Genomic DNA, 16,435 nt, shown 5'->3' with positions numbered 1-16,435 from the left:
TGCGTGCAAGATGTGCGATGCGAAGGCGGAGCCGTATAGCAGGGCCCTAGGCGACATCTCTGCCACAGATATCAGGGGCCTGGCGCTGTATACGTAACAGTAATGCCTGCAGTTGTAACATGATACCGGCTTTCGAGGAGCGCCTTGTAGAGTGTACGATAACGTGGGTCAGAGATCATAGAAGATACGTGGATTCTGAGAACGTGGATAACTGATAGCATGAGACACGCGTTCTCGAATACACGCGCGGAATCACTTGGCGATGAGAAATAGAGGGAACTTACCGTGGCTGCGCCCGAATGAGGCATGCACCTGGATCAAGATTGGGACTCTAAGTACTGATGCAACAATTGGGGCATTTTCGAATCATACTAACCAGTGTCGGGCGCTTGTCGCGATGTATTTGGCTTTGTTGCAGGTCTCACCCCGGAGCTCCATTTCTGAAACAACTTCCGCAATCTAACGTTATTAAACGACAGTTGATTCTTGAAGTGCTTGTCCTTGATTTGAACCCGCGTATACATAAGTCAGTCTTGATATCTAGAAAATAATGATGATTGGACCAGCGTGCATCTTGCTTGCAGACAGAGTGGCAACTCAGCAACACCAAACACATCGCGTATCCAGTCCATTCGGCCCTGGTAAGGACTACGGCAATATGCGCACATTACAAGCATTTTTGTATAGAATACCACTACCCGCTGTCTGACTTCCCATGACGCTAGCTATGGATCGCCGGGACGTGATCATCGGTTGACTCATGGGTCGTCAAGTATCCAATCGAGTCCTGCATGTCCCAAAGCCCACATGCGAGCCGCGGCAAAGGTCAAAAGGTGCCGCTCTGCCTCCGCCCATGCTGACTTTCCGCTGCCTCTGATCTGGCAATCTATGCTCTTGAGTCTTGGAAAGATATCTGAGAGGAATGCCGCCATCTTGACCGGCTCGCCTGCGACGGACGAGGGGCCTATCCTCATGCGGGTAATGAGGCTGTTAGAAGAACCACCTCCGGGGCGTGCATCCACGGAGACCTCAGTATGCGATGCGTCGATGTCCAGTATGTATCTTCGAGGCCAGGGCAGTTTTTGACCAGGGGCACGAGACCCTGGAGGGTGGCAGCGGGTACGAAGGGCCTTGGCTGGCTATTGATATGGAGGAAAGAGAGGACCCGCAGACGTGGCCAGGCGAGCGCCATCGACATTATATCATTGTCGTTGACTGTGATATTACGTCTGCTGTTGATGGAGAGTTTCCAGATTATGAAACACGTAAAGCGGCTGCAACGCGGTAGACGGCAATTCCTCTTCCGAACTCGCATGCAGAAGGACTATATTGATGTTGACGAGGGCGGAATGGGAGCACTGATCTTGGAGGGTCTGGAAGAAGTCACCGAGGTCCACGCGACGCGTCTTTTCGTGAGCTGTGATGTTGACTGTCTGCAGATTTGGGTACTTTACTGCCCGCAAAAGGACAGCGGAAGATCGTGTGGAGGACGTCCATAACCGTAAATCCTTGACAGAAGAGGACACATCTGAGGAGGCATCCGAGGACTGACCGAGCTCCGTTCCCACGCGAGCTTCCGGGCCATTCTGCAAGGATAGCGAGGATAGTCGTGGCAATGATGACAACTCCGCAAACGATTGAAAGGACAGAGGCATATCAGAGACACTGCTGAACATTTCTAGACAGTTCAGTCCTGAGAGTGCTCTGGTGGGGAATGGGATGCCATCCGTCGGGCCGAAATGCCGTACTCCTGGTAGTGAACAACCCGAAATTTCTAAACCACGAAGATGAGGAACGAGACTGGGAAGGTGAGCAAGGATCGAATCCGAAGCAAGCCTGTCAAAGGCATGTATATGTAGTCTGAGATGAGTTAATTTCGGTCCAAGAAACATCGGCATAAACTTGATATCAAGGAGATAGTGGTGGTCTGAGCAATCGAGCCTTTTCAAGTTGGGAAACAAGGGGTGGAGCGATCCGAAGAGACGAAGTATTTCCAAGACCGTGCTGGATACACGCACAAGGCGCTTTCGTTCGATGTTTTCAGCCCTTAGATAAGGTGACTGCAACCCAAAGGCCAACACACGGACTCGCCGAGCGTAGAACTTGAATCGATTCCAATCCTCTGGATACAGCTGTCTCTTCAATGTCTATTTCGCAAGGTGAGATACCTCGCATGTGTCAGACGTAAAGAAGACGCACCAAAACACACACGATTTGATTGCTAAAGTTTGTTTCCTTCGTGTAGTCCCAGAGGTCTGCAGGCATGCATTGGATCAGATTGCCCAGGCCAAGCTGGATGGACCAGAGCTCGTCAAGAGACAGCGTGCTGAATGATTTGCACGTCCTTGCGAGTGCCGCGAGGCTGTGAGAATCCCATGGAGGGATATAGGAGACGATAAGCGAAGCGATCTCAGCGATATGTAGAGCAGGATGCATTGCTGCTCGAGATCAACCGGTGGCGGTAAGGCCAGCTAGCCCGCTGGCGAATCCGCAGAAAGGCGCTGATCAGGCATAGCCTGCCAAATAGAGAATTTTCTGACATTTCATCCTTTCCTACTAGTTCTATTCATAATGTTGTTGACTTTTGGGTACGTCGGGCAAGCGTCGCTGCCGACCGGGTCACGTGGTCGTGTGCCGGTGTGGGAAGAGGACTTATGTAGGCGTCGCGCGCCGTAGGTAGCCCCATGGGTTTGTAACCTAATCACCCATTGATCCCTGTCCATCGAGGACGTTGTCTGCCGGCGGTCTTTCCGGCGTCGTTCTCACAAATGTTTCTAGAAAGAAATGACCTTTACGGTCACACGACGGCACTCTCCTGACCGCATAAGTTAGAACTGCGAGCTGCAACGAGTCAACGTCTAGAATGCCCTTGGCGGCCTCTACCAGTCACTAATACCATGCATAACCTGTAAACGTGAAGACGCATGCAGCGAGAGAGCGGCCGCCTCTCTCGCTGCACACGCCTCCTCAGCAATCTCATCCTTGCACCACTCTACCAACAATGCAAGACCCCTCACAAACATATTATACGAGGAGGGACTTGTATGTACCCAAGCCAGGGATGTAGATGGTTACCGTCAAGTAGTGTAAATACCTTGGCCTGGGACAAATCATTAGACAACAGAATCATGACAAGGGGAGAGCATTTTCCAAGAACGAATCCCTACCTGTGGAGACGACCGGACTTTGGATCGAGTGATGCCCTGGTATTGCGACGATCAGCGAGCACGTAGCAAGGAGAAAGGCGCAGATACTTATCTCCACCTGGACACTGCCAATCAGTGCCCCCGACACTGATGAGCAGCGCACACTCCCCTCGCCCCACGCAAATGAAGAGGACGTATGCAGCGGGAAGGCCGGCCGTCCCTCACGCTGCACAAGCCCCTCTCACCCGCAACTCACCCTAGCCCGATCTCCTCACAAACGACGAGCCCTTGTAGATACAGATGACATCTATACTGTCGATGAGAGATATCAGCAGAGTGGTGTATACATAATTTACTGGGCAGATATGAAGCCGGAGAGGAGGAACGTGCAATCGACCTATCTCAAAAAGAAGCTGTCAGCGCAGATCAATGACCGCAACGACAGCATGAATCTCACCCCCCACCAGAGCGACAATGAGTCGGATATGCGGTCTAGTAGCAGACAAAGAGATAGACATGATCAGCAAGCACGTGCACGGAGAGCAAGGAACACATCAGGACACAAAGGAAGCCGTCCAGGTCGTAAGAGGGTCATGGCTTCCTCCTCACCGAACGCGTACCTGAGCAAGATCCATCTTGGTGGTCGTCCTGGGTCTTGTAATCGCGTGCACGTCCTCTTCGCCCATCGATCGGCCAGCCTGTCTCAAAAGAGAGGGAGAGGACGGTCAGCGCGAATGTAACGTGTGCTGCAGGGTGGTGAGGAAAGGCAAACGTCGTTCCGAGGAACGGCGTAATAGGCGGAGAAGAATCGAATGAGCCCGAGAGAGATGTTTTTGTGGTTTTTAGTTTTTCGCTTTTTTTGGATTGGGTTTTCTGAGAGAAAAGGGAAAAAAGAAAAAAGAAAAAAGAACCCTGAGCAGAACGAGATCATTCCCAGGTAGTGAGCAGCTTGCCACACAGGCCCTAGAAACCTGAGGACGCCCTGCGCTCCCGAGTCCCCTCCCTATGTAGCGCAGCAGCCGCGCATCGACCAATTGAACAGATACCCGAACGCTTTAGAGGAACCAGCGATGAGTGATCTGCCGACGGCGGCGGGCGACATTGAGCGGAATGAGCTCGCAGCCGACATCGAACGACCCGCTCAGCCGGGGCTTCTCCGCGGGCTCCTGGAGGAGGTCGAGGCTGCGGTGGGTGATGTCGCGGCACTGCTGGGCAACGCTAAGCGGGATGAGCGCAGGCTGCTGCAGACCCTTTGCGGAGCGGCCGTAAGGCTTGAGGCTCGCGGGGGAGACACAGAGCGTGTAGGAGGACATGTTTAGGTGTATGGGTGTGTGCGCGTGTGTGGGACGCGGGGGATGGTATGTGTGCGGAAGAAAGATGCGGTGAGGAGGGGATTGGTGTGAGGCTGCTCTTATGCACTTCTTGGACAGTGTTTTAGACCATCCTTAAGATGCTGACCGCTAGCTTGCGCTGGAGCCTTTATGAATCGGTCCAGTGGACCATCCCCACTGCTAGTCTAGTTTAATAGCAAGGTTCCGCTGGACCGTTTCAAAATCTCTCCATCAGCCAGTCGATCCGCGTACCATGCTCTAAATAAAGATGCTGGACTCACCTCAAGCAAGGATCATTGTGGTACTGGAGTTGAGTGACCCAGCACTGAGACGTAACATACGTTGTCTTGCAAGAGAATGTCGCTGAAGATGGGGCAAGTTCAATTCAGGCTTGTTTCAGTCGAGCGACATATACTTTGGATTCAGCCCAGAGTTGTCGGAAAGAGTATATTCCTGCTGGTCCAGTAGCGATTGCGACCAGGTCTGGCTCCGGGGATTGCGACCAAGCTCCGCCTCAGATACATTCCAAGCGCTCACTAATGACAGCCAAGCTCGCGTGGTACAGCGAGGCCTGGAATATCTTCCAAAGTAGGAAGGCTGGGAAGAGCGGTGTAGTCTAGTACAAGCAAGCACGCTGCACTCGGTGGCAGGCGACTTCCTCGCTGCTGGCGGTATCACTGTTTTCTGTCCTGTCTCTCAACTTTTTGTGCGAGGGTATCGCGCTGGGTGAAAAAAATCACCAAACCGCGGAAAGCGAAGATGGGGGCGCTTCGCGTGACATACCTTACGAGCATTAGTTGTGTTCTCTTGCACTTTCTCTCGCTCTGAGCATCTTTAATGGTTCTTGTTGTGTACCGTCTTTCATTTCTCCTCCCTAGAGTTATGGGCTTACGAATACGGCGCGAACAGCGAGACGACGGTGTTACGTGTATGATGGTGTATCTGTTTTGAGACTCAAGTGCCAGGTTGCTATTTATGGACTTGTTTAACCTGATCGGGTATCTACCAACGACTTTATCCAACATAATCGACGCTCCCTGCACTCTGTGACCTCACTCTATACACCAAGAAGAGTTTGACAATCTCGTGATTCTGAGGATATCGGTGATGATTGGTCATGAATAATTCTTCCAAGGAACGATCACGATCTTCCATGATTAAATGAGCCCGAGCTCCTCCGTGATTATCACCGCTGCTTTCTCGCCGATCGCCAGAGCAGTAGCATAGGTGTTCTGCAGCACCGTTGCTGTTAGGGGACTTAATATTGAAAATAGGAAGCACTCACCGAGGAGACATTAGCAGAGGCGATCGACATGTCTGCGCCAATCAAATAAATTAAGGTCAAGGCAAGCACGAAAATCACTCATTCTTGATTAAATGACTCACCAGCAACCTTCAATCCTTGGACGCCGTATACATTGAGGCAGGAATCAACGACACCTCCCTTCTCGCGTGGCCTCATCGTACATGTGCCGAGCTACAGACGGTCATGCACGATTATATGCTGTTTTGACAGACGCAGCGTCGCACTCACCGAATGCCAAGCCGTCGCCACTGTCTTGCGAATGTATATATCTATAGCCTCGTCGTCTTCTGTGGTGTACGCGATGTCCACCTCCGAGATGTCGACTGGGCGAGCATCAGCGTGGCAGATGGCCTTGCTACCGGGCGGGAAGATAGGGTGGCTTGCGAGGTGTTCTCCTCGGTAGGAGGGCAGGCGACGTGCGAGCTCGCGGCTGAACTTATAGCCCCACCTCATGAGTAACAAGTCCTCCGGGCTGAAGGGATATTTGAGTAAAGTTGAATGCTGCAATTACTCGCCAGGACGCACCAGCTGAGATATCTGGGGTCAAAGTCCGCGGGGGCTGCGGTGTTGTCGGCGGATGTGATGTGTACATAGCCTACAGAGCAAGGGTAGGTGACAAAGTAGGGCGTGGAGAAGCATTTCCGCGCGGGTGCGGCTGTGAAGTCGCCGACAAATCTGCCGAGTGGAGTGAATCGATTGCAAAGTCTTGGAGCTGCGGTGTGCTTACAATGCCCCTATCCCGGTCCACAGGATCGGCTTGTCGGGAGCATTGGCGAAGTATGCCTTCCACCGTTGCTGAAATCCAGGGCCAATGTCCTTCAATTCTTCATCTGACGGGCGCAATTTGACCCCCGCATCAATACCACTGCGAAACGATGCTGAGAGTGTATTTTGCTGATATATGCGAAAGCGACTCACTTGGTAGCCATCAGACCTGTTCCATTTTGGTTCCACTGTGTGGTCCATTCTGAAAGTTGGACAAGCTTAAACAGACAGGTCAAACACAGGGACAATAACTCACTGCTGAGCTCATCCTGTTTGCTTTGCAAGATGCCGTCAAGTGTTTCTACACTGTCGTCTGCGTAATATGTGGTGAAGATTACGATGTGATCTGTGGGAAGCGTGTCACTGGCAACATTCGACCTGCGAGCAGAATATGATGACCTTGGTAGTTTTCCCCGACTCCGGGTAGATCGACGGTCGGGGTGATCCCCAGGGAGCGCACAAGGGCCTCTGATCCTATTCCAGATCTTTCGAGTATTGCAGGGGATCCGAAGGCCCCAGCAGACACTACAACGAGCCGTTTTGCACGGGCGACGTGCACAACGTCTTCGGCTTTGCCGTGGAATCTACAATCGGGCATGTATTCGACTCCAACCGCTGTCGCATTCCTGTTCGGAGTTAACAGACCATCGGAAGGATAACGGTAATGGTTTACTCAAAGAGGATGCGCTTTACGAGATGCCCCGTGAGAACCGTGAGGTTCTCGAAGTTCTGATTATAGATGTAGTTGTGAGGTACATCTGACCGTCTGCCCGTTTCGGCATCGATAAATCTGAGCTCTGTGAGTATGCTTGGGAGCATGCCAAAGACTGTAGGCGCACTTCTGCCACTTCTAGAATTATTGTTCAGATGCCAATTCTGGAAGTCTTGGACTGAAACTTACTCCGTATGCATTTACTTCGAAGAGTCCATTCGGGTCGTCTATGTATGGTCGCGTATTGTCGTAGCGTGCAGCAACGTCAAGAAACTCTTTTCCTGATTGAGTGGATAAGCCGCCATATGATATCTTGAGGGGGCCGGAGTATCCATGGGTCTCTAGTCCTGGTTGAGCCTGATATGTCTCCATCTACGCAATGCTACATGTCAAAGAACCCTTGTGAAGATATACTACCAACGGACCTTCTGGAGAAGGGGGATTATGTCGTGGGAGCCCCAACCCGGATTCCCGTGAACATTCTCCCAGTCATCGAGGTCGGACGCGGATGGGCGATTGTACATCGTGACTGTGTTAGACTCACTCAGTTGAATGTAGCTGTGAGAACATTTGACGCACAGTTCACACTGGAGCCGCCGCCCAGACACTGGCCGCAAGGTACGACAGGTGCCCGACCGCCCAGATCCTCGCTCTCCTTCCCGACATTGAATTTGACGGTAGTGCTGTTGGCTTGAAGGTGGGTTAGAAATCGAGCCGGCTGGATGTGCGCTAGGTCCTCGCGGGTAGGCGGCCCTGCTTCCAAGACCAGAATGCTCAGACTCGGATCTGCCGCTGCCAAGCGGCTTGCAACGACACATCCGCTAGTGCCACCTCCATTGAAGCATCAGCGACGGGACACGACAAGGACGAGCAAGGACTTACCCCCAGCTATGACAATATCGAACTCGAGCTGCGAGGAATCCAACATCCTGTGAATCGAGACGAGCTGGGAGAGCAGTTACCTCGCCACGGCCACACCGTTTATTTATGCATCTGCTTACTCGCTACCGAAGATGAAAGACTCGGAGCGGGAACTCATTCCGTAGATGGATTTCCTTCTACGTCGTCACATGTGGCCTAGACTTGCACGATGCGTCGCTGTTGTGTCCAATCAGCTCCTCAGTACGCACACTGTGCGCCCAGTACCCATCAGCAATGTCTACATAAGGACACAATGAATAGCGCTCGAAGCGATTTCATGGCCATGAAGACGCTCATAGGAGGTCAATGCTCACTAGAAGCAAGGCGATAGACGCCTGAATGTATGGTCGGTCGTCACATTGTGCTTGCTGTGCTCCTCATAGAGTCACGAGTGCCTCCGCTGACGAGGAACCGACGCTGATCAATGCCGTGACGTCGATACTTCTAGCGGCATTAGAGTGGATTGGTGATACCTGTGCCACCATGGATCTGGATGCAGATCACCTGAGCGAGAACTGACTCGTGCGTTCCGCGTAACAAGGCAGTACGAGATTTGAGCGGCATCACGATAGAGCCGCTAAAATGTGGTGAAGACGAGGCGTGAACGAAATGTGACCCTTCAACCAACCAGGAGCCACGATCCAACACCTCGCTATAGGAGGCACTAGAACGAGACTAATTCTGGTCAGGTCACGATACAAGTGAGAAGCTGAAATAGGCGCTTGTTCGTGGGCATACGGTGGTCTTGAGCAATGTACTGCCAATGCACATCAGTGATGGATGATGCTGACTAAATTAATCAACGGCGCCGCAAGATGAAAGCGTATCCAGATCTCGTTGGGCCTGGTATGTTTCTATCTGTGAGTTGCCATAGCTCACGGTGCTTTCGTAACGCGTTCAGAAGACGGACCTTCTGCAGCGGGAGTCGCGAGAACCCCAACCCGCATTCCCACTTTCCAATCATTAAAGTCGGGTGCAGAAGGACGACTGTACATCGCAACTGCATCATCAAAGCTCAATCGAAGACCGTCGTGATAACATATCGATTCATTATTGACACTGGATCCCCACTGGCCGCGGGGGACGACGGATGTCCGTCCATCGAGCGCCTGACTTTGCTTCCCGGCAGTGAATTTGATCGTAGTACTGTTAGGTTGTAGGTGAGTAAGGTAGCGCGCTGGCTAGATGTAGGCTAGGTCTTCCTTGATAGGCGGGGGAGCTTTCAGTATCAATATGCTGAGGATGAATCTGCAGATGCTAGGCGACTAAACACAATGCAGCCACTTGTACCACCTACAAAAGGGAATGAGGTAGGAGGACATGACGGAGGGTACGTCATACCCCCAGCTATCACGATATCAACCCGAGCTGTGAGGTATCTGCGGTAGCATCTGCGGATGGATCAACCAGGCACCCAGTTCTTGTATGGGTCTGTACTTGCAGTAGGGGACTAACTCAAAGTACGCAGCTGGCGAACTTCTGCAATATGCGCTAGCTGTCCTATAGCTCACGGAAGCGGTCGTATATCTGCTTATATCCTCTGTTCAAACGCTGCTCTGTGAAGGAAACAAATCAACAGCAACTACAAAAGGACACCGGTGAGTATATTTGTGGTCCTGAAGCGTGCAGCAAGGTGCTTACGATATGCCGGTGAATATCCGTTGCCCATTCATCATGTCACAAAAGCTCGCGCTCGCAAGAGTGTAGAGCTAACGTTGGACATACTTTTTGACGGACATGCCCGGTAAACGAATTGTATATTGGCACATGTACGTCGCTTGTGTCTGGGTGAGAAGGTGGGTTCGGACCCAGAGCGTAAAGCGTCAAATTGTATGCAAGTATCAGCTCCACCATCGGTACATCCTACATAAGAAGGAAGATGAACGCCCGCTGGTGTAGCAATTGGACCACAAGCTGACTTTGAGGGATGCCATTAGCGCCTGGCGCGCTTAGCTCGCGGTTGGGGGAATTGCACAGGTACCCGAAGGACGGCACGTTTATTGGCACCGGCGGAATCGGGGAGACCAAGCCTCTTCAGGTCCTTTTGGTCAAGCTTCTCTATCTTGCAACCTGTGATATACGTCAGTCAATACAACTTCGACCTGAAAACAGAAGTCTGAGTACCAAGTGTCTTGAAAAGTGTATTAACCCTGAAAGCAAAGTCGTTAGCGCGTGTGATGAACGATGAAGGCCAGGTTACACACGTGAGCGTCGGCATGCTCAGGTCATGCGCAATGAGCTCCGCGTCGGTGGCAAAATCGTCGATGCGCAGACAGAGCGCAAACATGTATGTGAGCAGCATCGTCTCCGTCTGCGTCGTGACCTGAACACTGAAGTAACATGAAGGTCAGCTCTCTGCTTGAATGATCAGTTCTGATGTCTCACGAGTTTGTATTTCGTGTCGTTTCCGTGAACCGGGAGAGGAGCCCATCAATAACAGTCTGAGGGACACCGCTCAAACGCTTTTGTAGTGCCTCTTTGTCATTGACGGATCGTGAGGCCATTTTGAACGCCATCATAGCCGAGATGTACAGCAAGACTTTCCTGTTATGAAGATCATCCGTCAATTTTGTTAATCGATAGTCAATGACTGGGACGAACATGTCTGTCTTCCTTAACTTCGGCGCACTGAATAACAGAGCCATGTGCTGGTTGACCCAGTTCGAGCGCGAGAACGGCAGGAGCGCCGCGCGCTGCTGATTTGACTCTGCTGACTTGAACGCTGCAATAGAGAGCACATTGAATTCGGCGTCTGGGATGATGTCAGAGAGTATGTAGACATCGTCTGGCCTCTGTGCATCCGCGTTGTACGGAGGAATGAGTCGACTGCTGTCCGCAGACGCTTTGGCTTGCTCTAGACAATTCTTGAGTACAGTCTACAATCGAGTCATGAGTATAACCACTCACCTAGCGTAGGCAGACTGCCCGTGTTTTCCATAATCGTGTCTTGCAAATGGCTCGCAACTCCCTTCATCGCATCTACGTCCACTCTGTTCCGCTCCAGGGCACGGATAGCAGCCTTTGCCTTTTTCGTGCCGAAGGTTTCGCCCAGCTTATTGCGCAGTTGCACACGCTCCTCCGTAGTAGTCTCTAGCGGCGCCAAGTTCTTCAACGCCTTGACCTGCCGGGACAGAATGTGAAGCGGTGCTGGACGAATCGTGGTTATATTCGTCCGCTTGTCGTACACGCCGACATAATAACTGGACAGGTTTGAAACTGTTAGATGCCGCCAAACTTTCCAGTCAAGCAATCGGGGACATAGAGCAAAAGTCGAATGATCACATTCTACTTTTATTCCTTCTGACTGTATGAATGATGTCCTACTCACCTGCAACCGACCGATGCCTCCTTGGCTTCACTAGAGGTAAAGAACTCGACCGCGTCTGTCTCTCCTGCTATTAAAGTATCTTGTGAGGCAAAAGGCTCGTCTGTCTTCCCATTCTTGTCACGTCTCCAACATTTGAACGATGTGCCTTGCGGTGGCTGCACAGCAGGAAAACTAGCTACATATGGCACGTAAACTCATCGTCAGAAACATCATGTTATTCTAAGTTTTCATACCTAGAACGGGGCCTATCTGAGACTCTGAACGACTAGAGATCTGGAATGTGATTTTGTCCACATCTCCTGCTCCGCGTTTACGCTTTCTGGAGGCGGACTGAGAGGTCATCGTCGTCGTTCGAGACTAGTTGCGAGGTGCGACTTCCGTTTGACCCCCTAACCCTACCGTAGGGGTACGCAAAGAGTTATTGTGTAAGGCGCCCATCAAGTATATTACAACGTTACTTATCGTTTAGCATTCAGGCGATTAGGTAACCATTTATTGAGCGGGTGTAAGCCAATGCTTACTTTGACTCTCCTTGCTACGAGCCATAGCTTGTCCTTGACTGGCTCCTTCCACTACTCGGCCAGTTACTCTTGCCATCGTCGCAGCTGCTAGTGCTTGGATGCTCGTCCTACTCTCGTCATATATTAACCTTTGCTCTTGACCGTATTTAGTGCACAGCCTGGCCAGAACGTCCAGGTCCATCCCAATTCGGTTAATTCTTGCACTTCAGCTTCTACAATCACACTATGCCGACTCTGCGACCTCCGTCTTCAAGGTCCACGTTGTCGAGATCAAATTCAGCAGAGGGGACACTAGATCATCAACATTCTTCCGGCGCAGGTGATGCAAAGGTGGAAACCGACGACGCTCAGGCCGCTCAGGGCCTAAAGCAAGAGGAAGACAGCGTGAAAGACGAGGATGCGGACGCTCGGGGGAGCAGTGCGGAAGCTTCTCGGAGTGCATCGGTGGAGGTCAAACCCGAGTCCGCTATCCCCAAATTGGAGGAGGGCCGCCCGTCAGCGACACCGCCCGTCTCTTCGCGCTCGAAAAGCAAGCCCGAGCCCCAGCTTATTGGACATCTCCGGCGTGCGGAGGAAGATGCATTACGCACATTCGTAGAGATTCCTGCGAATCATTACCAGTATGGCACCCTGGGTCGCTCGAGGGAGGCGTTGGAGAGCATGACTTGCGACTGCCAGTACGAGCATGGCGTCGACGACCGTGATGTTGCATGTGGCCACGACTCTGACTGTATCAATCGACTCACGCAAGTCGAGTGTATGCCGGACGACTGTCGCTGTGGTGGGTATTGCCAGAACCAACGGTACGTTGTTGCCTGCGTGCGCTGAGCACAGGCGCTCATTCGATGCTCGCAGATTCCAGCGCAAGGAGTATGCTCCCATCGATATCGTCCTGACGGAGAAGAAGGGTTTCGGCCTTCGCGCGGCAGAAAATCTACCAAAGTGCGTATATCATACACCTAGACTTAACTCGAGCTATAAAGTACCAACGGTGCATGGCAGAGATACCTTCATCTACGAGTATTTGGGCGACGTAGTCAGCCAGCCGTCCTTTTTGAAGCGTATGCGTCTATACGCAGAAGAGGGCATCCGACATTTCTATTTCATGATGCTCCAGAAAGACGAGGCGAGATATGCCTTTACCGCGCGTCTGCACACTCCCCTGACCTACGTATCAGTTCATTGACGCCACTAAGCGTGGGGGTATCGGGCGCTTTGCGAACCACAGTTGCAATCCCAACTGTTATGTCGCGAAATGGACCGTTGGCCAGCATGTACGCATGGGGATATTCGCCAATAGGCACATCAAGAAAGACGAGGAGCTGACGTTTAACTACAATGTCGATCGTTACGGGTCAGTCAAAGAGACTTCATTTTCTTTACCCTACTCACGTACAGCTGTACTTCATAGCCACGATGCGCAGCCTTGCTATTGCGGCGAGTCAAATTGCGTCGGATTTATTGGCGGCAAGACGCAGACCGATATCGCGGCGATGGATGACCTGTATCTCGACGGTGAGCACTCAGGTCTTGCCTATCATGTCGGTGGATTGAACTTGGCACAGCACTCGGTATCTCTGAGGAGGTTGCGAATTTGGGCCTCAAAGGGAACAGGAAGAAGAAGAGCAAGAAGCTCGACGAAGACTACCTCGTCAGTTCTGCTGTGCCAAGAAGGCTTGCATGATCACTAAAGCATATTATATCTCAGCCTACTCTCAAGCCACTCGTCGAGAAAGACGTGCCGAAAGTCGTCCAGGCTCTCCGTCAAACGCAAAGCCGGAAGGTGTTGGTCAAATTGCTAATGCGTGTCAAGGTTGGTTTTACTTTTCATGAACGCGGTTGATTCTTCCTCATTTGTTGCGCCCATGACCAGCTAACAGAGGATCAGTCGCCCCTCCGACAACTGATGCGATTGCGTGGGTTCAGCGTAATGACAAACATTCTTGAAGATTACAGCTCTGACGTTGAGGTCTCAACGCTGGTGGGTCTGAAGCACGTTCTTTCAAAACCCTGCCTAAACAATATACGCAGGCGATCGAATGCATGACGACGTGGCCCTTGATTCAGCGTAACAAGGTCGAGGACTCGAAGATTAACGTGCCTGTACAAGCTTGTGCGCAGTCGGAGAATCAAGCTCTCGCAGAGCTTGCTCAAAAGGTCAGGCTTCCTTTCCTAGGCCCGGAGGCGCGTACTAATCACAAGCTGACAGCTTTTAACGCAATGGGAAGCCCTGGAGTATGCCTACCGAATACCCAAACGTCTGAAAATGGTTAGACACCTTTCAATGGCCTTTCTGACATCTGAATTAACCGCGTCAAACAGCCTGGAGAAGACAACGCCCTCGAGACCACCACTTACGACTACCGGAGCGAAGATCCTCGTCCGGCTAAACGCGTCAAATCGACCGCGTTCGAATTCGAGGAACCGAAGTTTCAACTCAGGCCTGTTTGGTTTCAGAAACGCTTGCCTACGTCTCAGTCGATATCTGCTGACCTGAAGAGAGAGACATCTCCCGACCCAGAGGCGATTGCCGCATCGTTGGGTCCACAACCATCGCGTCCCACTCAGCAGGAGCTCGTGGCTGCGATAATTGCCAAAGCGCAGGCGGAAGCAGAGGCGGCAGCTGTAGCACCGTCGGCGGCCGGCGATGCTGCAAAGGCTGATGATGCTGCGCGGAAACGATCGTCGAAGCACAAGAAAATGTCAGAGGAAAAGAAGGAGGCTCTCAAGGAGAAGAAGCTGCTGAAGCTCGTGGGAGCTGTCGTGGTAAAGTGCATGTCGAAGTACTCCAAACGCATGGATCACGATCATTTCAAGAAGCATGCGAAGGAGGTACGTGTGAACCGTGTCTGACAAATGAGCAGTCACTGATGGCGCACGGCAGTTGACGCATATCATCGCGGAGAAGGAGAAGAAGTCGTCAAGCTATAAGGAGGGACGCCTGGACTCGCTGTCGGACGAGAAGATCGCCAAGATCAAGAAATTCGCGAAGGAGTATATCGCGAAACTGCTCCACAGACTCGAGAAGGGCAAGCGGCACTCATCTTCCGCAGCGAATCCAGATGATTCGATGGACGCGTCAGGTTCGGGGGCAACGCTCGCTCAGGACGACACGCATGAGGAGATGGATCTCAATGCGGTCATGCCCGAGCTCTCGACGGCAGATTTGATGGACCTGGACGAGGACATGGACGAGGGTGAGGGCGACGGCGAGGGTGAGGGTGAGGGCGACTCGTTCGGCAGCGAGCAGTCACCACCAGACTCGGTAAGCGCGCTGGAGACCCCGTCGGCCTCGGATGCCCCTACGCCGGTCGTCACGCCTGTATTAGACCCGCGTCTGAGACATCGGAACGAGGAGTGTGGGTGGGATCCAGACAGCGACAAGCTCAGTGTGCGGCAGGGTTTGAGCACTGTCTCCGTGGGCTCATAGCCCGCACTTTGGTGTGGCGATATGCATTTGCAGACGTGTATTTGTGTATGCTAGTCACTTGGTGTAATGCATTAGGTATATGGTCCTACTGTGTCTCTTTGTCTCAGGGCTTATACTATCTGCCCTCGACCAGCGTACCTTTTAAATCGAGATATGTGAGCTCATGGACGAACCCCGATGTTGTCCGCTGGATATGTTTGATACATGTCGCAACAAGAGACTTGGCGCTCACACTTATTCACTGATACGTCTACCCTTCGTACAGCTCCAAGAAATGAAAGAAGATAGAGTCCTCCATGCGCTCTCTTATAGAATTTCCGCGGCCCCTTGGCACCCGCATTCATTGAAGGCAAAGAGACCAACGACAACCATAACGCGCCTGGCCAAATAATACTGGAACCAATATTGGCACTGACTATTCGCGGAATCTAGCCAGAGATTTATACCGTGGACCAGGTACTAAGGTATGTATATCATCCTTCGTCCAGAGCGAAGTACTACTAGAAGAAATTATAGCGTTCTACCCGACGTTGCTTTTGGAACATGCGGTCAGGAACGGGCTCACAAGCTCGGACGTGGTAGTAGCTGGGGACCGGATCCCGTTGTTACAACGGTTGCCTCCCCGGATAGGTTCCACTCACAAATCTAGCTGGGAAATTCGACAGGTCACATGTGGACCATTTGGTACTATTACCGAACAACAGCGTACTACTAGCCATGCGCATTTGAACATACCACGATATACAGTAGTGATTATACCAAACTATAAGGGCATCTTGAACATCACAGGAAGCGATAGCTAGAGGTTGTTGTAGGATTGGCAGATAATGTGAAGTCTGATATAATCTCGTATCCACGACCTTCTGGCGCTTATAGTTATAGCGGACATCCTACACGGGCGCTAAACTCTGCGTGAGAAATTTCAGGAACGAATGATTCGTGCTCAGCGCCAGCCTCTGAGCGCAGAGTGCTGAG

The 16,435-nt window shown here is 51.9% G+C and overlaps 4 protein-coding genes across 4 annotated transcripts; 1 reads left to right on the top strand and 3 right to left on the bottom strand.

The window, feature by feature from the left end:
• Window positions 1-758: 758 nt before the first annotated feature.
• POSPLADRAFT_1049636 (hypothetical protein) lies at window positions 759-4,459 on the bottom strand (the record flags this gene model as incomplete). Its single annotated transcript, XM_024479807.1, has 8 exons — window positions 759-1,028; window positions 1,088-1,232; window positions 1,264-1,433; window positions 1,749-1,836; window positions 2,902-3,012; window positions 3,544-3,547; window positions 3,767-3,892; window positions 4,234-4,459. 8 exons carry the CDS (start codon window positions 4,457-4,459, stop codon window positions 759-761), a joined length of 1,140 nt encoding a protein of 379 aa, XP_024334676.1.
• A 1,175-nt stretch (window positions 4,460-5,634) lies between these two features.
• Window positions 5,635-8,188, bottom strand: POSPLADRAFT_1154730 (hypothetical protein; the record flags this gene model as incomplete). Its single annotated transcript, XM_024486879.1, has 14 exons — window positions 5,635-5,709; window positions 5,763-5,794; window positions 5,864-5,954; window positions 6,012-6,255; window positions 6,309-6,458; window positions 6,511-6,648; window positions 6,702-6,750; window positions 6,805-6,894; window positions 6,948-7,132; window positions 7,222-7,424; window positions 7,450-7,632; window positions 7,686-7,789; window positions 7,840-8,091; window positions 8,143-8,188. 14 exons carry the CDS (start codon window positions 8,186-8,188, stop codon window positions 5,635-5,637), a joined length of 1,842 nt encoding a protein of 613 aa, XP_024334675.1.
• Window positions 8,189-10,114: 1,926 nt separating this feature from the next.
• Window positions 10,115-11,851, bottom strand: POSPLADRAFT_1155569 (hypothetical protein; the record flags this gene model as incomplete). Its single annotated transcript, XM_024486955.1, has 8 exons — window positions 10,115-10,251; window positions 10,306-10,331; window positions 10,386-10,511; window positions 10,567-10,725; window positions 10,783-11,035; window positions 11,089-11,381; window positions 11,510-11,684; window positions 11,743-11,851. 8 exons carry the CDS (start codon window positions 11,849-11,851, stop codon window positions 10,115-10,117), a joined length of 1,278 nt encoding a protein of 425 aa, XP_024334674.1.
• Window positions 11,852-12,255: 404 nt separating this feature from the next.
• Window positions 12,256-15,460, top strand: POSPLADRAFT_1049633 (hypothetical protein; the record flags this gene model as incomplete). Its single annotated transcript, XM_024479806.1, has 12 exons — window positions 12,256-12,833; window positions 12,886-12,972; window positions 13,033-13,156; window positions 13,209-13,384; window positions 13,442-13,545; window positions 13,596-13,681; window positions 13,739-13,843; window positions 13,904-14,011; window positions 14,062-14,187; window positions 14,240-14,299; window positions 14,353-14,862; window positions 14,915-15,460. 12 exons carry the CDS (start codon window positions 12,256-12,258, stop codon window positions 15,458-15,460), a joined length of 2,610 nt encoding a protein of 869 aa, XP_024334673.1.
• Between the last annotated feature and the right edge of the window lie 975 nt (window positions 15,461-16,435).

Source organism: Postia placenta (assembly GCF_002117355.1).
Source record: "Postia placenta MAD-698-R-SB12 unplaced genomic scaffold POSPLAscaffold_16, whole genome shotgun sequence".
NCBI classification, from domain to species: domain Eukaryota; kingdom Fungi; phylum Basidiomycota; class Agaricomycetes; order Polyporales; family Adustoporiaceae; genus Rhodonia; species Rhodonia placenta.
Note: the sequence above shows the minus strand (reverse complement) of the source record. Positions and strands in the feature narration are given on the sequence as shown.